The 23,940-nt window shown below is 36.9% G+C and overlaps 1 protein-coding gene across 2 annotated transcripts in view; it reads left to right on the top strand.

Annotated features, from left to right (window-relative positions):
• Positions 1-23,940, top strand: part of UNC13C (unc-13 homolog C) — a 716,794-nt gene that overhangs the window by 473,523 nt on the left and 219,331 nt on the right. For both annotated transcript variants that reach the window (XM_043984190.1, XM_043984189.1), the window contains exon 19: positions 17,841-17,926. In XM_043984190.1, the coding sequence (XP_043840125.1) occupies positions 17,841-17,926 (86 nt within the window). The remainder of the gene's footprint in view (positions 1-17,840; positions 17,927-23,940) is intronic.

Below are 23,940 nucleotides of genomic sequence, written 5' to 3'. Positions count from 1 at the left end.
GCATCATATCTAGAATACCTACATTTGAGGGCCTCCTCTGACACTCATTAACTAAGACTTATTTATAGTCTCATCTATAAAATGGGAAACTGTTGAAGATGATAAATGTAATACCTGCCATGAAGGCTTGTGAGATTAAAATGAAATAGTACATACTTTAAAGTGTCATGTGAATGTTGGATATTATCACCAGTAGGGTATCTTATCTGTTTATTAAAATTAACATGACACAACTAGTTAGCTGCACATTGCCAAGGTGGCAGGAATTATATACAAATATATTACATACACACACTTATACACACAAAGAGACATACACACACATATATTTGAGGTTGACTTAATGACTTCTGAGGTCTATAGAGGCTGTAGGTGGTGTAGTATATAGAGTGCTGGGCCAAAGTCAGGAAGACTTGAGTTCAAATCTAGTCTCAGATACTTACAGCGTGACCCTGGGCAAGTCACTTAAGCTCTATTGGCTTTAGTTTTCTTAACTGCAAAATGGGGATAATAGTACCTGCCTCACAGGATTATTGTGAGGAGGATTATATGAGATGGTATTTCTAAAAAAAAGTCTTTAGTATGGTGCCTGGAACATTATAGGTGCTATATAAATACTTATACCTTCCTCCTTCCCTTCCCCTTTTCAAATTCTAAATCTGTGTTCCTATGTCACAGATGTGTGTCTGTGTCTTTGTGTGTGTATGTGGTCCAATCAATATGGCTATGTTTATAAGAGACACAGTACATTTTTCCATTTCTGTATTCATATATATATTCTCCCCAGGGATGTTTAAGACAACTCTTTGAATTTACATAGAGCTAACATATGGTGAAAATATTTAAATAAGGTGCTAGAAGTAAGCATGGTACCAGGATTCAAATTTCAGTTATTCTCTCACTACATTTGTGACCAAGATAAGTAACTTAACCTATTTAGGGGCCATCTGAAAACTGAATGGACAAAGAAGGACTAGATGACCTCTGTTGTCCCTTCTAACTCCACTTATTTTATAGCTGATATTTCAGTGCTAAACTAGATCAATCTGGTTGTTTTTATCACAATTATTCCTTTTTTAAACATTGAAAGTCTTGGTTCTACCATGCTTTATCCAAAATGTCTATTTTATAGATATAGCATATTGGTCTATAGGGTTGTGATAAATGTGTCCATTAGGCTTAACTAGCTCCTTAATGACAATTTCTCATTGTGTTAAATATTGGAATGAAGCCCTTCCCTTCAGGACTTTGAGTCATACCTGAATGACCTATGTGAGTTTTGGAAATAATTTCCTGAAATCATCAAACCTTCATAATGATAACATCTCTTTCCACATTTGCCTATATCTTGAGTCCCACTAACCCAGCAAGCTAGCCCCACTTTCTTAGACTGTACTTGTGTTAATGAACTAGAACATCAACTGTGAAGAGCATATATAAAATTCCCTTAAAGAACTAAAAATTATAAAAGGGACAATTAGAATACATATTAATTAAGGCATTTTAGGATCTTTGCCTAGCTTTCTATTTCTTATTGTAGCCTGCTAAGTGTAGACTTATATATTAGATAGAATAAGTTTTGAGTCAGGAAATCTGGGTTCAAATCTGCCTCTGAAAATTACTATTTTATAACATTGGGCAAGTCACTTACATCTGACATAGAAAATAACCTGGACTTACTTCTCAGCCAAAGACTTGGTATTGAAGGAAATTCCAATGTCACAGATCCTTTTGATTATTATGGCATGCACAATGAATATTTTGACTATTACTCCAGATCCACTTCCACCATATTACCTCTATTTTACTAATTTAAAAGTTGACCACAGGCTAATTACAGCTGGAAAATTTAGACTATTGTAAAAAAATTAATTATTAATAACTATATCTAATCTAACTTGGAAAAATTATATAATTGGATTTATGAAAAATTGTGATTATATGAAAAATTATAAGTTTAAAAAAATTATAATTGGGCCATAAGTCCTGCCGCGGTTGCCATTCAAATGTGAAAATATTTTGAATGACTAGCCTAATTTGGGAGGCTAATCTGACTGGGAGACTAATTCTGGGACTTTTGACTATTTGGCTATCTGACTGCGTTTAATTTAATATGGGCCGTTTATAAAGTTCCACCATACTGCTCCACTCCCAAATTGATAAGCAAAATATTAAGAAGCCTCTTAACTAAATAATCAAAGCAGATTTTATTTATGAGATACTATTTAAAATTAAGGATACAGGGAAATAAAATGTACAACCTGACTGCATTGTGGTGAGTCTCTTTCCCACCTGCTGTGCCTCGAACTTTAATACAATAAGGGCCTCAGCCGCCTCCTGCCTCAGGGCATGTTACACTTTCCCTGCTCAGCTACTTTCTTCTAACTCCTCCTTCACTTTCTCTAACCTGTACCCTGTGCTGCCCGCTTCTGTGCTCTCCGCTGCCTCCTGGTCGGTCTGTCTGCTCCGTCAGTCTGCCCTTCGGCCGCCTTTGTTGCCCCTCTAATCTTGTCCGCCATCTCGTCTTCTTGTCCAAACCTCTCTAATGGCGTCAGCCACTGCTTGACCTCTTCTCCACTCGTTGGTCCAAACCTTTTCTCCTGTCTAACTCCCAGGTCTATATATACCTTTTCTTCTCTCCACTCAAATCTCGGGGCTTCCTGTGCCCCTGCAGACCAAGCTAATCTGCCAGCCAGGGTTGTGGCTCAAGCCTCACGTGCTATACTAGAGCCCAGCCTGGACAAGCCCAGGATCTCTCGAATAGCTCAGCTCAGGGCAGAGGGAGCTGCGGGCTTTTTTCCCCCAGCTGTCTGACCTGGAGTTTTTTTGGCTTTTTGGCTCAGCTGAAGCTGAGGGGGAGGGGCACCAGCACCTCCCACACAGAAGAGACTCTGAGGGCCTAAGGCTTTCTAATCTCAGCCCAAAGGTAGGGTCCCCAAATCAAAATAAATTTCCACAGGACAATGAATAGGAGAAATGGTTTTGGCATTGATTCTGACTTGTTTCATTATATACACTCACTGTCTGAAGTTAAGCAATTTTTAAAATTTATTTTTAAAATAAAAATATTTTATTATTTTCCAGCTACATATAAGGATAGTTTTCAACATTTGTTTTCATAGGATTTTTAGTTCCAAATTTTTCTCCCACCCTCCTTTCCCTCCCTCCTTCCCAAGATGGAAAGCAATCTGATATATATTATATATGTGCAATCACATTAAACATATTTCTGCATTAGTCATCTTGTAAAAGAAGAATCAGAGCACAAGGGAAAAACCTCGAAAAAAAGAAGGAAAAAAAACAGCTCCAAAGTAGAAACAGTGTGGTTCAATCTGCATTCATAATCCACAGTTCTTTTTTCTGGATATTGAGAGCATTTTCTATCATGAGTTCTTTGAAATTGTTTTGGATTGTTGCACTGCTGAGAAGAGTCAATTCTATCACCATTGTTCATCACACAATATTGCTGTTGCTGTGTACAATGTTCTATTGGTTCTGCTCCTCTGTCAGCATCAGTTCATGTAAGTCAAGAAGCAAATTTTTAAAGAAAAGTATTCAGCATATGCTGTTTAATTAGAAGAGTTCCCAGATAAGTGGTACAGTGGCTAAAGAACTGGACGTGAATAGAGGAAGTTATGACCTCAAATATGACCTCAAGCACATATGGCGTGAATATGGTCAAGTCACTTAACGTTTGTCTGCCTCAGTTTTCTAAACTGTAAAATAGGTGTCATAATAACACGTACCTCCCAATCCAATCCAATAAACATTTATTAAGTGCCTACTTTGTGCTAGGCCCCATGTTAGGTGCTGGAGATGCAGTTAATAAAAAGAAAGACGGCCCTTATCCTCTAGGAGTTTACAATCTAAAAGGTGAGACAGCACACAAAAACAGGTAGGAAAGCCAAGATGGTGGGAGAGGAAGGGAGTATACCTGACATGGAAACATCCTGTTCTGTAGAGTCCAAACCAGGCAGAGCATCAGGTGCAAAATGGAATAAGCTGAGAGACCAGATTTGGTCTTCTATATAAGAAGGCATTGGGAGGAATTGATATTCCTCCCTCCAGCCTTCATTGAGTAAGGCAAGGAGGCTGAGGGAGCTGGTGTCCATCAAAGCTTGAGTTAGCAGCATGGTGGTGAGATTAGAAATGAGGAGCTTATCCTCGGAGTAGCATCTGAGGTAAAACCAGGCACAGCAGCCAGCACAAAGTATAATATCTCCTATTATTGTTGTGAGGATAAATGAGATATTTGGAAAGCACTTTGAAAACCTTAAAATGCATGTACATGGTAGCTGTTATTATTATTCATACTGTTAGAAAGAAACTTTTTCACTTTTAATCACATTAAACCTTTCTTATGTTTCCTCTTATCATTGCTTCAAAGCCTAGCCCTAGTCATTCTATAATTTGCTAGAAACACATTTTGCTGTTAACAGTTACTTTTTGGCTATTTTCCTTCCTTTCAAAAAATTGTAGCTAATTGCAGTAATGTTTGTCAAGCTTTGAGAGCAGAATGAATTAACAGAAGCTGCAATTCTTATAGTGTGAAAGGGCTACAAATCTCTCTTGAATTCCAGCAATGAAAATGCAGCCCTAATTGTGTAACTGACACACAATAATGTACAACCACTGCTTGTGGAATTATAATAATGAACATTATTTTCTTCAAAGGCAAACTTTGCATATCAAAATAATACTTTACATCTAATGAAGTTTAATTTTCTCTGTTGTGACTCATGAATCAGCATTATCACATTCAGCAGGGTAAGATTGTTTTCTTCATTTCACCAAGAGATCTGGATGATAAGAAATTGAATTCTCAGGTTATTTGTTACTCGTGGAATTTAATGTATAACACATTCATGTGTTTTCTTAAATACTATATATTAATAAGTACAGATATACTCATAATGCTGTAGTAGGCCAGTTATTTCATTAAGCCTTGTTTATAAGTGATAGATAGGAGAGGAACCATAGGTTGGTGAGTGAGAATTACTTCTTTACATGATAGCATTAAGTTGTATACAATTAATGCTCACTGATTCATACTAATTTGGGAGATGGCCTGTTTAAATTAGTAGCTATGAATAAGGACTGGACCTCTGATTTCCTTGTCATAGGGAACTTCTGCTTTACCAAAGGTTTGGCATCTTCTGTGTAACTTACAGTTCAGAGCATTGCCTAGAGTAATGGATTTGCATAAGGTCACACAGGTGTCATGTGTCAAAGGCAGGACTAAATTATTAAAAAGCATGAATTATCAAATATTTTAAAAGAAATACTGAATTTTAGTTATTACATTTTTTATTCCAAGGATATGCTGTAATACTTACTTGGATTAAAAGAAATTGTCTAATAATTTTTTTTATTATCTGCTCTAGTGAGTATCTAAACATAGAATTTGATTCAATTTATTCATCCATCCATTCATTACCTAATGTATGTAGCATATTATTCTAGATGATACAGAAATCATAGTTCCATAGCAGGAAGGGGACTTCAGAGAATATCTAGTTCAACTTCCTCATTTTATGAATGAGGAAACTGAGGACCAGGGAGGTTAAATAACTTGCCCAACATGGCACCACTGTAGTGGTGTGATGATGACATCAACATCAGAGGTGGAGTATGAGCCCAAGTCTTCTGAATCCAGAATTGGTGGTTTTTCCACTATACTAATATATGTATATTAGTATACTAGTTAGTATACTAATATATGTACCTCAGTACCTACAGAAATCAGTGGGACATGACAACTTGTTTTCAAGAAACTTACTTGTAATCTAGTAAGAGAGGTAAAACATGGATAGCAGGGGCTTCCCTGGCAAGCCAGAAATCACTCTATACCTACTCATAAGCCTATCTCTGAAAGGGATCACTAACTCTTATACAAGTGGAAGAGGAGTCTAGGGGCTAGCTAAGGATGTAGGCTGTAATCTTTCCTAGCCTTGGAAGACATTGAGCTACTGAGATGGAGTGGAGAGTTTTGGCCCCAGTGAGAAACTTAAAAATCTTTAAAATTTCAGATCAAAGGAGAACATATACAAATATATGTGTATGTGTGTATGCATACATATATACACGTAAAAAAATATATGTATATGTACACACATACATATATGGCACCTAGGTAGTGCAGTGGATAGGCTGCTGAACCTGGAGGCAGGAAAACCTGAGTTCGACTCTGGCCTCAGACTCTTACTAACTGTATGATCCCGGGCTGGTCACTTAACCCTGTTTGCCTTAGTTTCCTCATCTGTAAAATGAGCTTGAGAAGGAAATGGCAAACCACTACAGTATCAGTGCCAAAGAAAACCTTGAATGGAGTGACAAAGAGTAGGACATGTTGAATGACTGAACAACAATATATTGATTTTTTAAAATTTGTATGCACATGCACATACAAATGAAAGAGTATACAAACAAATGCAAAGTTGTTTAATATGAGATAGAAAAGGGAGGGCAGTAGCAGTTTGAGGGGATCATGAAAAGTTTGCAGAAAATGTAGTGCTTGAGAGGTAGCCTGAAACAAGCTTATGAAGAACCTACCTTCTTACTCAGGAGTTTAAATTTTGCTCTGCATTCCATGAAGAATCATGGGAGTAGTAGATTGACAGCCAGTCAGCTAAATCAATAAACTTTTATTAAGCACCTACAGTGTGCTAGGCACTGTGAGTGTAGGATCAGGGATATACATTAGGAAGATTGATCTGACAATTGTGAAGACTAGTTGGAAAAAGGGAGAGTTGTTGGAAACTGTTGAAGTTGACTAGGCAACAAATGGTATAGGGACTGAACACAAGGTTAATGGCATTTAGAAATAGTTTAGCAGGTACAGATTCATGAGGTATTATAGAGAAGGCTTGAAAATGGAAGAAAAGAGATGAACAGAATGTGTTAAAGTCCTAAAGGATTTGGGAGACAATAGGATGTGCAAGGGCACAAGGGAGATTAACCCTTGCTCACCAGAAGCACTTCATTCTTCAAAGACAGGAGGTGATAAGGAAGCAACTGGGTTTAAGACCACATAAGGCTTTAAGGGAGGAATTTAAGGAGGAGGAATTTGAGGGAGCTTAAATCAGTTACCAATAGTCTTTCAAAAACTAATAGGAGGGGCGCAGCTAGATGGTGCAGTGGAGTAAAGCACAAGCCTCAAGACGACTGAGTTCAATGTGGCCTCAGACACTTGACACTTACTAGCTGTGTGACCCTGGGCAAGTCACTTAACCCTTATTGCTCTGCAAAATATAATAAATAATAGGAGCTGAAGTCATATGCTTAAAGGGGATGGGCAGAGATGGAGTCAGGGGGAATGAGTACAGAACGGAAAGTTTGCAACAGTCAAAAATGAGCTGGAGCTGACTGGAAACATTTGTTAAATTTTCAATGCAAGCATCAATACTTGGAAATCAGCAAAGGTTAACAATCAAGCTTGATATGTTGTTTTGTTAATCAACTAAACATAAGAGATGAAGAAAATGTTAGTAACGCATATTAAATGTATAAAGTATGTGACATTTACACCTTGTCTTAGAGAACAAGTTAAAATTTTATCAGCATACATCTGATAGCTATTATAATTGAGTTTAATTGGGAGGTCAACAAAGATGGATGTTAACAATGAATGGGGGCAGCTAGGTGGACACAGTGGATAAAGCACTGGCCTGGAGTCAGAGTACCTGAGTTCAAATCCAGCCTCAGACAACTTAACACTTATAGCTGTGTGACCCTGGGCAAGTCACTTAACCCCAATTGCCTCACTAAAAAAAAACAAAAAAACAAAAAAAACAAAAAACAAACAACAATGAATGGAAATCAGCAGCTTCCTAATGTTGTCCAGCAGGGGTTAGTGATCTAGGTTTAGAGGAATGTAGAAAGGAATAGGTGGGGTTACCCAGCTTTTAGAGGTTATCAGAGTAGAAGAAGGTGGAGGGGAAGACAGAACCTAAGAGGGTGGTGAGTACCCCATTGAAATGCCTGAATGTGAAGTTCAAAACTAAGAGGATCCACAACAGGGATGATAGAAGGGGATAATAATTGTTAATGACAATAAGTCCGTCAACAAGCATTTATTAAGTGTTATGTACTAAGTACTGGCATAGAAAGAAAGGCAAAAACATGGTCTCTGTCCCCAAGGAACTCACATTCTAATGGGGGAAGAATAAATGTACATAATTCAGTAGATATTGCAGAGTAGATTGAGGTCATCTATAAGGGAAGACACCAGCATTTGGGGGGTGACAGGGAAAGGAGAAGGAAGAGAGAAAGGCCTCTGGTACAAGGTGAGAGTTGAAAAAAATTAACAAAAAATAAAAACAAGGTGAGAGTTGAGCTGATACTTTTTTTGCACTTTTTTGTTGTTGTAGATTTTTTGTTTTCTTTTTGTTTTTTGCAGGGCAGTGAGGGTTAAGTTACTTGCCTAGGGTCACACAGCTAGTAAGTCTCAAGTGTCTGAGGCCAGCTTTAAACTCAGGTCCTCCTGAATCAGGGCCGGTGCTTTCTCCCACTTTGCCACCTAGCTGTCCCCCTTATTTTTTTTAATAATGAACATTTATATAAAGTTTTGCATTCCAAATTCTATCCCTCCTTCTCTCTCTCTCCCCGCCCTACTCCATGAGGCAGTAAGCATCAGTTATAGGCTATACATGTGCAATTATGTATATTAGTCATTTTGTATAAGAGAACTTGGATAAAGAAAAGAGATGAAAGAAAGTAAAAAAAAAAAAAAAGCATGATTTAGTCTGTCCAATCAATATCAGTTCTTCTTTGGAGGTAGTTTGCTTCATCATTAGTCCTTTGGGATTGTCTTGGATCATTGTATTTCAGAGAATAATTAAGTCATTTCACAATTCTTCATCAAACAATATTGCTGTCACTGTGCACAATGTTCTCCTGGTTCTGCTCATTTCACTATACATAAGTTCATACAAGTCTTTCTAGGCCTTTCTGAAATCATCCTGCTTGTCATTTCTTATAGCATAATAGTATTTCATCACATCATAGACCACAGCTAATTTAGCCATTCCCCAATTATTGGGCATTCCTTTTGACTTCCAAATTTAGCCAGCACTAAAAGAACTTCTATAAAATATTTTGTACTAATAGGTCTTTTTCTCTTTTGGGGGATTTCTTTGGGATATAAACCTAGCAGTTGTGTGGCTGGATCAAAGGGTATGCACAATCCTATTGCCCTTTGGGCATAGTTCCAAAATTGCCTCTCCAGAATGGTTGGATCTGTTCCCAACTCCACCAACAGAGAGGCAGCTAGGTGGTGCAGAGGATAAGCACTGGCCCTGAATTCAGGAGGACCTGAGTTCAAATCCGGCCTCAGGACACTTGACACTTACTAGCCTGTGTGACTCTGGGCAAGTCACCTTAACCCTCAATTGCCCTGCAAAACACACACACACACACACAAACAACTTCACCAACAGTGGATTAGCATTGCAGTTTTCCCATGTTCTTTATCTGTTTCTTAAAGGAAGCCAGGATTCAGAGGTAAGGAGAAAGAACATTCCAGGCATAGAGAACAGCCACTGAAGGGCATCAAGTTAGAGTTGGGAGATGTGAAGTTTTTGTTCAAAGAACAGAAAGATGAATATTGCTGGATTGTAGATCATATGGAGAGGAATAAAGCATAAACCAGAAAAGGAATAGAACAGGGAGAGATATTTAAAAGCTGATTGCACCTGTGGAAGTGGTTATTGATTGTGAACAGCAAAACAATGGTATGGAAAAGGGAGAGAAGGACAAGGAATATGTCAGCCACTCCACCTTACCCTGAGACCAGGAGGGTGGGTATGGGAGAAGGAGATGCTTCCTTGCCACAGGAATAATCAGATTTCAGTTATTCCTAGGAATAATAAGAAGACATTGAAGAATATGCTAACAATTTTTTTTTTCATAAACAGGGATTTCAAAGTGTATAAAAGTATTTAGGAAAAAGGATAGACAGAAGTGGAGAATGCCTAGGGAAAGTTAGGGCTGAATTTAATAGGAAATAAAAGCATAAAAATAAGTTAAGGAAAAAGTAATTTTCCCCAGTAGTAGTCCAGAAAATAGAAATCCAAAAAGCAGGACCCCGGGAAGCAGTCTAGAGATGAATTCTGAGAATATAGAGATGAATTAATAATGGTAAGTTGTTTTTTTTTTAACTAACCAGTCCCGGAAAACCCATTAGAAAGTTGGGACATCTTGTCATCACTATATGGCATCCCCTAATATTCACTCAATATGACACCAGACTCTGGGCTTACAGTAGGCAAAAGATGGGGAGACAAGTTATTTCCACACAGGGGTATCTCTAGGTATCAACCCAGCTAATGTTAAGGTTATGGTTTTACAGGACTTGTAAGGTGCTTGAAATTACTTTGTTCTTCTAAACACATTAAACATGGCTTCTGCAATCTAGTTTGTACAATTAACTTATGTTACAAATCCCAAACCCATTTATCATAGATAGCACAAAAGGAAGCCAGTCTGGGCTTTGTCTGAAATACGTTCTAAAATAGCAGAATTGACAGTAATCATATTTTTGTTAGTTTTTCCAGGCTTTTTAAATTTGTAATTACAATTAGAATGTAATTGCCAAGGGCCCTGAGGGGAAGCAGGAAATGCATAGGAAATAATTCAACCTGGGAAAGGTAACCCAACCATTTCTGATAAATGATTTAACATATCATTGGATCTCAAATGCTCATCCAGCAAATGTGCAGATAAATTGTGATGCTCTGTCAGAATAAGGAAAGCCCAGAAGTGCTACTCTCTGGGGGTGGGGTGGGGGAGCAGTTCTTCCTCTTGAATCAAAATTTGGTTATTATAGTTGCCTGAAGCCTAGAACAATTTATGCCTAAATGAGGTTGATGTTAGTAGCAGCCAAAAGAAAGTTTGATACAATTAGGAAAGACTGGAGAAAGACAGGAATACAATTACAAACCTAATAGCTCAGCCAATAATTAATCCAAAATTTGGCAAATTCTCCTTTTAATAGAAACAATGGGCATTACTCCTAGACCTCAAGGTGCCTGTTCAAATGTTTTAGACTGGGACAGCTTTGCCCTGGGAGCAGAAGCCCTTCCTTCTTCCATTTTAGTGCTATAAATCAGTATAGGATAGCAAAGTCTGAGGAAGGTTTTTATTTAGGGAATATTCACATCCTTCCATTCCAGATCCTGGAAAATGCTTGTACTTTTATAATTAACTGGATTTTAAAAAATTATTTACTTAAATGGATATATAAAAAATAATTATTCTCTGATGGTACTTTAAAGAAGACAGAAGTAAAAGTTTCCTTGCATCATGGTGTCCACAGACCAGGTAGAGAGAAAACAAACCAGAAAAGAGGTAGCTAAGTGGCTCAGCAGATAGAGAGCTGGGTCGAGTTCAAATCTAGCCTCAGACACTTACTAGCTCTTTGACCTGGAGGTCACTTAACTTCTGAATACCTCTGTTTCCTCACTGTCCATTGGAGATAAAAATAGAACAGGATTGCTGTGAGGATCAAATGAGATGATTTTTCTTTTTGTATTTGCAGGGCAATGAGAGTTAAGTGACTTACCCAGGGTCACACACCTAGTAAGTGTCAAGTGTCTGACGTCAGATTTGAACTAAGATCCTCCTGAATCCAGGGCCAGTGCTTTATCCACTGTGCCAACTAGCTGCCCCCAGAGATGATTTTTTTTTGTTGAGTGAGGCAATGGGGGTTATAAGTGACTTCCCCAGGGTCACACAGCTAGTAAGTGTTAAGTGTCTGAGGTCGAATTTGAACTCAGGGTTCTCCTGATTCCAGGGCTGGTGCTCTATCTACCGCGCCACTAGGCTGCCCCCAGAGATTGAAATTTTTAAAGTGTTAAATATAGTGCATGGAAACATACTTTGTGCTTAATAAATGTTTAATTTACTTCTTTCCTAGAACCATCATCAACAACAACAAACAAATTTATTGATTGCCGTGCTTATTTTTCCTTAACTCTAATGGAAAAAGTCTACAAACATCATTTAATGTTGTATCAACCAATGGCTAAAGATGTTTTATCAGAATAAGTAGGGCATAAGAAAATGTACAAATCAACTTTTTCTATTCACGTGTTCCTAGAAAATAACTAAAAGGAAATGTTTTGCTTCTTTCTCTATATCAATGCACTGAATATGTATTATAAAAACAGTTTTGTATTTAATAATTCTTTGTTACCTCACAATGACCTAGTGAGATAGATAATACAAACATTAATATCCCCATTTCACAGATAATAAAACTGAGAATCAGCAAGGCTAAGTGACTATTCCATGGGTGTATAGAGTGTCATAGCCATATGTCTTCTGTATTCCAAGGCTAGCACATTTTTTTTTTTACTACTATAAGTTGGTTTTCAAGGTATTGAGTGCCTATCCTATGTTCAGCACTGTATTAGCTACAGAAGGGATTTTTTGGAGCTAAAGTTTTCATACACAATCATCCCTGGCCTTTTTCAGTACTGGACTACACCTTCACTGATTCTCTTTGGCTGAGGGGTAGCAGAGAGAAAATTGGAATACTCCTTTTTCCCCATTACCACTTCAGATTCTCCCTTCCTCCATCACTCAGTAATCTCTTCTCTTTAGAGGTTCATGCCATTCATATCTGCCACCCAGTCAAAACACATAATGCCTGAATTACTACAATAATCTGCTGTTCAGTCTGTCAGTTTCATTTGTCCCCCCTCCCCTCCAATCCATTCTTCATCAGCTACTCTCAAGTGATTTTTCCAAAACTCAGGGATAATCATGTCACACCCACCTACCCTCACCCCACTCCGAACTCAATAAACTCCAGTGGCTTCCTATTCCCTCTGGGCATAACACAAAAATTTGCTGCTTGCCATGTAAAGCCTTTCCTTCCTTCCAGTATTCTTATACCTTACTTCCTGACATGTATACTTTCAATCCAGTGACAGTGGCCTCCTAGCTCTTCCATAACACAACCACTCCATCTCTCTGTCCCCCATGCCCAGAATGCCCTCCCTCCTCTGTTCTAATTCCTTGTCTCCTTGTCTTCCTCTAAGTCCCAACTCAAATCCTGCCTTCAACAGGAAGCCTTCCCTAAACCCTCTTAATTCCAGTGCATTCCCTCTCTTAATTTCTTCCTATTTATCCTATATATAGCTTTCTTTTTATATATTTCATTTGCATGTTATCTCCCCCCATGAGATTGTGAGCTCCTTGCAGGCTCCTTTTGCCTCTTTGTCTATCCCCAGCACTTAGCATGGTGCCTAGGGTAGGTGTCTAATAAATGTTTATTGATTGATAGATTGATACATGAGACCAAGACTAAAAGCATGAGTATGGTTGCACTCTTAGTATCATTAAGTAGAACAGGTGTTCTACTTTCCACAATCAAAAACTGAAATTATTTTTCAGAACATTAACACCTCTGGTCATTCCATATCTCCCTATTTCTTACTTCTCTTAAACTCTAGTCTTTGTCCTCATTGTGATCTTCCTTTATTCCTCAATACTTTCAAGACTATCAGCTCTTCTCTAACTTCAAGGTCCTCCCTTCCTAATCTCAACACTATATTTTCCAGTTCGATTCTTTGTATATTCTTTAAAACTTCTTGGCTAAACACCATGCCTAGATTACTCCCACATTTATGTCTTCTGCCCCATTCATGTGCTTCCAAACAAGACTAGAGAAAACCATGCAAATGAGCCAAGTAGTTAAAGGGTCAATGATAAATTTATGTTATCTTATTTTCATTTGGGCCCTCACTGCAGCAAGGTACTCTCTTTCTTTCTTTCTTTTTTTTTAGTGAGGCAAATGGGGTTAAGTGACTTGCCCAGGGTCACACAGCTAGTAAGTGGTCTGAGGCCGGATTTGAACTCAGGTACTCCTGACTCCAGGGCCAGTGCTCTCTCCACTGTACCACCTAGCTGCCCCTATTTATTTCTAATCAATGTATATTGATTGATAAAGGTGCATATTAATACATTATTAGTGAACATAGTTAAATTCTATAAAATTTCACAAGAAGGCAATATTAATTCAGGTATGAGGAAGGCAAAATAGAAGAAAATAACCTGGCAAAAGAACTAGAACTTCAGGTGGTTATTGACTAATTGGAAAATTGAAACTATATCCTTCCCAATTCCTCAATATGACCAGCCAAAGCATTTCTGTCTGTGACCTTCTCTGCCAAAACACACCCACAAAAGCAATGTGCACAGTTTTGGAAAAGAGTAGAATCAACAAATGTGTCCACATGGGTCTGATTGCCAGTTTCCTTTCGCTCTGTCAAATGTCCATATATATATGTACCCACTATATACATTTCTGAATTCTTCTTGGTATTTTCCTTCTATATGGGCAGATTAGTGTTGTAGGAACAGCACAAGACTTCAGAGTTGTGAGATCTGATAGATTTCAGCCACTTGCTTGCTTTGTGACCTAGAGTGACTTACAACCTCTCTGAGCCTCAGTTGTTTCTAAAAATGGGGGGGGCTTGGATAATTTCTGAGGTCTTTTTTTCAGCTTTAAAGGTCTGTTATTTTGCTGGCTAGGAGGAAATGAAGCTGCCTTTAGGCAATATAAAGGATTTGAGCTATATCAGAGAACTGTGAGTGAGTGAGTGAGTGAAAGAAAAAACTCTTTTCCTCTGTACCCAAGAAGATGGATAGATAGAATTATCTACTTATAAGAGGAGAACCAAGCCTGGGTAAATTTTATTTTTTCTTATAGTAATGACTGCATACAAGATCTAATTATTTCAGGTAAACTGAACGACAATTCTGCCTTTGAGTTTTATAGCTCAGTGACCCTGGGCAAGTTGCTTACATTTTTTCAACCTCAGTTTCTTATCTATAAAATGGGAATGATAATAATATTTGCCTTGTAGGGTTGTTGTGGTGAATACATGAGTTAATATATGTAAAGTGTTTTGCCAACCATAAAGAGATATATAAATACTAGCTATTATTATTATTGTTACCAATAAAAGAATAATTAAAGTATTCCAAGTTAAACTGTCCCTAGAATAGCATTTCCCAAACAGTGGACATGATGTGAGTACGTGTAGTAAATTTTTGTTGCTAGCAATATTTTTCTCTGTAATATGGAGTATTATACCTAGCAATTTACAGTATGAAAATAAAACCAATTTCCTCAGTTTCACTCCATGTCTAGCAACTTGTTCATAATGATTCTTATAATAGCAAGCATTTATGTAGTGCTCTGAGGTTTGCAAATACTTTACATGTGTTATCTTATGGATCTTCACAATAACCCTGTGATGTAGTGTCGGGGCAAACTATCTAGCGGCATGGTCCCACTGCAAAGAAAAGATAGTGTGATATGGGTGAAAAAGAGGGCTCATGCTAGCATGATAGTAAATAGGTTTACTTACAAGGCCAGTCACAGGACTCGTAGTAGGCCTCCACCCACACCAGGTCTAGCCAAATGTTATATAAGGGCAGAACAGAGAAGGCTTAGTGCTAAAAGATGGTACATGGTCACATGTGAGTTGTCCCATGGAAATAGAGCCGTTTTGCTGTTTTTCAGTAACTCTGATACCCAAGGTCACATTTCCATACTCTTGTTCCCATCATAGACCTAGGTACTGTTATCATCACCATTTTCCAGATGGGGAAACAGACTGAAAGAAGTCAAATGACTGATCCTGGATTAGAGAGCTAGCAAATGTCTGAAATAGGATTCAAAGACGGGTCAGACTTTATCCTGGTACTATTATTTTACCAAACATTTATTAATTCTATCAGTATATTCAAAGCTTAAAAGGTATTCTTTCCCCAAATTATTTTGGGAAATATAATCCTAGTTTGCTCTTATTAGTTCATATGGTAGAAAGGAAAAATGATAGAAGGGGAAAAAAGAAGCAATGTTGCAGAAAGTTTATACAACGGTCAGAAATTGAAATTTTTAGTCTTTTGTACTTATAGCATAAAGGTCAGCATCTTAAAAGATAATAGTAAGCATAGCAAGAACTGGAACTCCTTCTTTATATTACATTATATTGAGCCAAAAATCTAATCTAACACATTGTTTTAAAAAAAATTACTGCTTTATGCATAAGAGTACATCTTCTACAAATGGTTGTCATTAGGATTCAAAATTCATCCAGTATAAAAAAGAATATTGCATATAATACAAAACCAATAACCCAAGCTGTAAATCTTTTAAGGTAAAACCAATAGACCGATGCAATAACAGATTAGCTGTGGAGACATTCTTAATGCTTGGGAACATTTTTGATTCGCTGCCTTATAAAAAATGCATAGAGGGGCAGCTAGGTGGCGCAGTGGATAGAGCACCAGCCCTGGAGTCAGGAGTACCTGAGTTCAAATCCGGCCTCAGACACTTAATACTTACTAGCTGTGTGACCCTGGGGCAAGTCACTTAACCCCAATTGCCTCACTAAAAAAAAAAAGCATAGAGAAGAAATGTGGTCTAGAAGATAGAATATTGGATGGGAAGGTCAAGAGGCATGGGATCCATTCCCATTTCCGACATTGACCAAATTCATAATATGGGAAGACTATTGGGGACAAAGAAAGCTAGATCTATTTCTGAATTTTTAAAATAGCCAACTATATACATATCAACCTTTTTGTCAAAGTGCTTTTTTGAAGATTCATTTTTGAAATAAATTTTATTGCTACGTCCTACATTGCTTAATTTTTCCCTTGAATTCATCTCCCTTTCTCCCTCCCAGAGAATCATCTTTTATAACAAGGAATTGAAAAAATAAAATACCTCATACATTAAAAAAAAAAAACAAGCAATTGTATATTCATTTAATGAGGTTTTTTTTTTTACATATATGGATATCTGACTTAAATGCCTTCAATTTCAATGTTTCTTTATTTTATACACAGGCAAATACATACAAGTACATGTAAGGTGACTTGTAGGTACCTATAACCAGTAGAATCAGGCAAGACTTCATGTAAAAGGTGATGGTGGAACTGAGTCTTGAAAAAATCAGGGGCTGTACAAGATAGAGCTGAAAGGGAGATGAGTTTCATACGAAGGCACAGAGATGGAAAATGACATGCTGTATGGAGAAGGTTTGCAATAAAAGTTCAACTTCATAAAGAGGGTGAAATGCAAAGTTTGGAATTTAGAAATTCATTTACTATTCCTGACTCAGGAAAAAAAAAACTCTTCCAAAGTGCTAACTCCAATTTATGTTGTGAAGATGGATGAATAGATGAGTAGACTTTTATGGTATTCCCTTTCTATAGCAATTATCACATCTCAAAGTAAAAATTTTATACATTCAGTAAAACTCAAATTCATGAGCTTCCCTCTCCCCTTTTATACTTGGGTGTTATTAATTCAGTTACATTAATGGGGCTAGGACAAGGAAAGGAAGCAAACAGTAATGGAGAGTATATATAGCCTGGACAGCTCAAGAGCTTAGGTGAATTACAAAATCATTGTGATGGCTTCAATATTTTATTATTTTATTTACTATATTTTATTATTAATGCCTTAAGGTGACAGAAGACAAAGATTAATAAGTATCTTAAATCTAGATCTGGACTGAACCACCAGGACCATTTTGTCCAAACTTTTCATTTAACAGATGAGGAAATTGAGACCTAGGGAAATTAAGTGACTTATCTGAGGTCATACAGGAAATAATCATGAAAGGAAACATTGGAACCCAGGTCCTCTGATGTTATGTTCAGTGCTAAGATCACTAGTGCATGATTTTGGTATTCTGTGTCATAACACTGAAATGATCATCGATGTTATAAAAAATTTCATACTTACATTTCTGGTACTTCATCTTAAATGGTATTTCTCACCTGGTGACCTAGAAAAATGTCTTTGGTTACAGGTTTCCTCAAGAACTAAACATGGGAAAAGTCAGTGCTGAGATCATGTGGACCCTCTTTGCACAGGATATTAAGTATGCACTGGAAGGTAACAAAAGTCAAATCTATTTATTGGAATTGTCGGTATAAAATAACAAGAGTTGAAACAGATATTATTGATGTTCCAGCTGGTATTCCAGCTTACAATGAAGTTAGAAAGAATTTGTATTAAAGGTTGCATATGACCTCAGAGGATTTAGGAACATTGAAGAAGCCCTCATGTTTTTTAATCAAACCATTCCTGTTCCAGGATTTAGACGAGTGTCTCTTCAAGAGGATTGTGGGGGGCAGCTATGTGGCGCAGTGGATAAAGCACTGGCCCTGGATTCAGGAGGATCTGAGTTCAAATCTGGCCTCAGACATTTGACACTTACTAGCTGTGTGACCCTGGGCAAGTCACAACCCCCATTGCCCCGTGCAAAAAAAAAAAAAAAAAAAAAGAGAGAGGATTGTGTCCTAGTCCTTCCCAACATGAGTCATTTTTAATATATATATTTTTTCAACTCTTACTATATAATTTGGTTGGTGGCAGTCAGGACTATAAATAAGGATGATTTGGGCAGAGATGTGATGGGGGCTTTTCCCTAGACTGGGCGATTGAGAACATACTAATGGCAAAGTATGGAGGGTCCTTCTCCTGCCTACCCTCCTACCACACTGACAGTGGTGACAGTCTATTCTCAGGAGTACTTTCTCCAACAATGAGCGGTTTAGAAACCTAACAATATCTCACTTTCTTTTTCTTGTCCTTGGCTGCTGTTCTTTAGTTGAGCCCTTCCTCCACACTGCCACTACCCCTGGCATTTACTCAAGAGGCAGAAATTGCTAGCTATGGCTCTGACTGTAGAGCCAGGTATCTATCAGAACAGATCTAGAGAAGGTATTTAGAACAAGGTAGATTAGATATCTGCTGTAATGCATTAGCCAGGAAATTGCCTCAGTAGGACACAATGATTCATCATGTAGCAAATCCAGTATCTTTACTTGAAATAGATTTCATTTGGGAGCAGCTACGTGGCACAGTGGATAGAGAACCAGCCCTGGATTCAGGAGGACCTGAGTTCAAATCTGACCTCAGACACTTGATGCTTACTATCTGTGTAACCCTGGGCAAGTCACTTAACCCTCATTGCCCCACAAAAAAAAAGAAAAAAAAAAGAAATAGATTTCATTTATAATGTTGACATTGCCTGGGTCTTCCTATTCACTCTCCCCACCCCCCACCCCATGCTTGACCATCCCTTATACATTTTTAATGGAAGAAAGAGGTGTCAATTTATGCAATGAAAAAATATTATATGCCACATTTCACACAGTGTCCCCCAACCCCTGCCAAGGTATTTCTCTGATCAAGTCACAAATAGTTGCCACATAAAATTTCACTCAGTACTCTTTCTTCTCCCATCATTAAGTTTAGGAGTCCTCAAAGGTTTATCTTTGACTTCGCTTCTACTTCTTCTTGTTCCACCATTCCTCTCCTTTTGTAATCTCATCCAAATTAATTGCCTCTGTTTAGATGATCCCCAAATATATGTGCAAAGTCTTAACTTCTCTGAGCTTCCATCCCCCATTTCTGCCTACTAGGTCAGCTCAAACTCAACATGCCTCATATTAAACTTAATATCTTTACCCCTCAAAAATGTGCTCTTCCTCCTGACTTTCATATTTTTTTATTGGTAGGATCACCTTTCTACTAGTCATTAAAGTTTGACAACTTGAAGGCTGCCAACTACTTGTAAATCTTATCAATTAAAGAAAGCATTTGTAAATCTAATATAAACAACTTAGTTATTTTTTTTAATTGTTAATATACCTCTGTACTGTCTATCTGTTGACTTGCTGCTCTTTGTTACCACAGCTACCACCCTAGTTTAGGTCCTTGTCACTTTTTTAGACTGATGTAATAATTTTTTTTTTGTGTGGGGCAATAAGAGTTAAGTGACTTGCCCAGGGTCACACAGCTAGTAAGTGTCAAGTGTCTGAGGCCAGATTTGAACTCAGGTCCTCCTGACTCCAGGGCCGGTACTCTATCCACTGCACCACCTAGCTGCCCCCAATAATTTCTTAACTACTCTCTATGTTTTCAGTTTTTCCCTTTTTTAATGCTTCAGTTTTTCCTCATGCCCAGGTCACTTGCCTACTCAAAACCTTTAGTGTTTTCCTTTACCTGTAAAGAATAAAAGTAAAATGCATTAACTTGATAATTAAGACACTTCCTAAAATGTCTCCATTTTTGTGACTTATTTCAACAACCACCCCTTTATCTCTATGCTCTAATCAAAATCCATTACTCATCATACCCTAATGATGTGTTGTCTTCCTCCACTTTCACATACTTATATATATATATATATATATATTCTCACTTCCCATTCTCCACTTTGGTTTGTGTGTGTGTGTGTGATTTAATTGTTGAGGGCACAAGTTGAAATATCTGTTCCCTGTTTATGGGTCTTCACTTTAGAATCTCTTAACTTTTTATTTGGTCATATTCTAGCTTACGGAGTGGATCCTTGGCATAAAGTCTTGCCCTGTATGATCTTAGCAAAACTTTCTAATAAAGAATGGGGATCTTGTTAGGAATATGGCAGAGCAAATGAAACTACAATAGATGTGTGTGTATGTGTATGTGTGTGTGTTTCTTCCCGGGAATAGCTCCCTGCCCAAGGGATTAAAAGAATTGTTACCTAAACAAGAGCACATAGAAGTAAAAAGAGAAAGGAAAGGGGAGGGGAGGGAAGAAGAGAAAAAAAACTGTTCAAGAGATATTCATCTATTTTTCCATTTCTTTATTCTTACCATTGTAGATGTTTGTAGTATGAATTGTTGAGAGGTGGCTTTTTATTCTGCCATCTCTAGTCCAGCCTGGTTTTATAAACATTTTTCTTATCTCCAAAAACATGAGTTAAATAGTTGCATAAATAAAAGAGTAACAACATCCTGTAGTGAATAGAAAGCAGGCCTCATAGCCACAAAGACCTGGGTTCAAGTCCCGCATCTAAAACATACTGGCTTTTTGACTGTGACCAAGTAACTTGACATTTCAGTGTCACAAGAAATTTTCTAAGAGAATAAGTTGCAGAGAAGATACCAACACAAATCTACATTGGTATAAGGAGCTTCCTTGCCTGGGAGATCAATATAATTATGAAATTCAAGTCCAAAGAAAAATCATTATAGAGTAGTGCTTTAAGGGCCAGAACTTTGGGGGGAAATCCTCTTTCAAGGATACTCCCATGATGATTTTGTTTAGCTAAGCCTGGGTCTAAGAATTAGAGACCTACCTTCCATAGTTTTCTGGAGTCTAGATCCTAAAAAAATGTTGGAATCAAAGTAGTCAATTGATGCAAAATGATTTATTACCTTTTAAGGGGTATAATAATCCTGTGGTCAACCAGGTGAGGATCATCCCTTCCAATGAAGGGAAAGCATTTGGATATTTAGAAAAGTTCTACTTCCACATTTGAGAATCTGCTTCTATGACCTTTCACACTGTTCCCCTATAGGCACCTGGAATATATTGAATAACCATTGTAAAGACTTCATTATATCTTATGTAAGAGGTCTAATAGGCTGCCTTTTATCAGTTCACCACCATCTCCTTTCTTTGGTGGGCAGTTAATTCAATAGCAAGCCCAAAACATCAATAATAATTTCTATCACCAATTTGGTCATGTAATATTAGCGAGTCTACATCTCAGGCAATTGATCCATAATATGAAACCAGGACCAGGATAAAATCCCAAGCAAATAGCAAGAAGCAATTGTAGCAGCAGTGGGTTTTCTATTATAAACATAAAGTTCTACTCTTTCCAATATCATAAAGGATTCAAATTCTTTACAGGGATAGTATGTAGCTGGCTAGCTATATTACTCTCTAAATCAGTGATAACCAGAGACCTGTTTGTTACTGGTTTGTGTCTATTAAACTGTTGGTGAAATATGTCCACATCTTTCAGCTTTACATCTTGTTCATACAGAATATATCACATTCACCATAATCTAATGCAAATCAAAGACAGAAACATCAAATAAATTAATAACAGTAATAAAAATATGCTTCATGGCATATATCAATGTTGGGTATATAGAATTTTAAATAAATTCAAAATGTTCCAACAGAGAAAAATTATGGAAATATCCCTCCAAGAAAAGGGAAGAAAAATAGGAATAATAGCTAATGCTGATATAGTAGTTTATAAAGTTTAAAAAGTGCTTCCCACCCATTGTTTCCCTGTATTCTCATAACAACCTTTTAAGTTGGCACTACATACATTACCATATTACTCTAATTTTATAGATGAGGACACTGAGATCAAAGAGACTTGTATGAGTCAATGCATAATGAAGGGACCAGAACCAGGAAAATGATTTATGTAATAACATCAAGCAACTTTGTTGAGACAAACAACTTTGAAAAATTTTAAAACTCTGACCAATGCAATGACCATTTACAATTCCAGAGAACTAATGAACCACTTCCTGGCAAAAAGGTGATGTACTCAACATGCAGAATGAGCTATGTGTTTTTGGACATAGCCAATGCTATTTGTTTTGACTGACTATGCATATTTGTTGAATAGGCTTTTTTTTTTCCTTTTTTTTCTCAAGGTGGATAGAGAAGCTGGTAGGACAAGAAAAAATTATTATTAATTTTAAATGAAATTTAATTTTAAAAGGGAATAAAAATCCTTAAGAAATAAATTATATCTACCAACATCTCCAAGATTGGTATACATAGTTGAGAACTCATTTCTTTGGCAGGCTCTATGACCTTCTACATAGCAATGTTTTTGTTCTTTAGTTTTCCTGAATGCCCTGAAGTATGTTGTTAAAATTAATCGACTATACTATAGTAGTGCTTGAGATTGCTGACCTATAAAGCCCTGAGTTGTGATTATATAATTTGTACTCCATAGCCAGTCTTGTGATTAAAGGATCTAAGTCAACACATTGAATAATAATAAAGTCAAGCTAACAGCAGAAAACAGCAGCTAAAAGTGCATGGGCCTGGGGCATTTGAATATAATTTATTACTCTGCGGTATATATTCAACAGTTATTACAGGAAAGGATAATATAACTGGCAACAAATGAGACAGTTATTAGTATTTCATTCTACCTGTTTGTGCCAACTTGTTTTCAGAAAATGTAAGACTCTAATTGGGTCTACATTTGACATTTATCTACCATCTTCCCTGCATGATAAACAGCAATTGGTTTGGCCACTAGGGAGAGAAACTTAATTTGGATGGAATCAGAGAAAACATTCTTATAGCTTAAGAATAAAACCCACTTTGGGTGGCTAAAGGAGTGTAGGAGAAAGAAGGAAGTCTTAAGTAAACTGTCACTTCTATTAATGGATTGCTGAGATTTTATTTTGGAGAATTTTTGCCAGAAAGCAATAATCCTATTTTCAGGAAAATGCCAAAGGCTGCAATTTTGGGGGTACAATGTTTTGAGAAAGGTCATGAAACTTTTCATGAATCTGCCGAATTGAACACTTGAAACTTTTAAATTCTCTTTACAAATGTCCTGTGGCCCACTAGTGGTCTAGTAGATAGAACCATGAGATCTGGGATTAGGAAGGTCCAGTTTTGAATCTCACCTTAAATACCTGTGACCATAATCAAGTAATTGTAACTCAGCCTCAGTTTACTCATGTATAAAATGTGAAAAATAATAACTCTAGCAATTACCTCATAGTACTAAAGTGAGACTCATGGGATTATAGCTCTAGAGTTGGAAGGGAGCAAATGAAATCATATATGTAAAGCACTTTGTTAACCTAAAGTTCTATATAAATTACAGTAATAATAAAATAACTATATTTATACAGTGTTTTATGGTTCTCAAAATGCTTTATATATGTGTATGTATAATAACTATATTATGTAATGATATACTATAATAGATGAGCAAGAATATATTTAATATTATAACAATAAAACGTAGGTGATATAATCTTAAATATTAAACAACAATAATAAATTATACATTCTATTATATAATTATAATAAAATAACATATAAGGATAATACATAAAATGATAATATATAATATT

Source organism: Dromiciops gliroides, chromosome 2 (genome assembly GCF_019393635.1).
Source record: "Dromiciops gliroides isolate mDroGli1 chromosome 2, mDroGli1.pri, whole genome shotgun sequence".
In the NCBI taxonomy this organism is placed as follows: Eukaryota; Metazoa; Chordata; class Mammalia; order Microbiotheria; family Microbiotheriidae; genus Dromiciops; species Dromiciops gliroides.
This window is presented reverse-complemented; position numbering and strand designations above follow the sequence as displayed.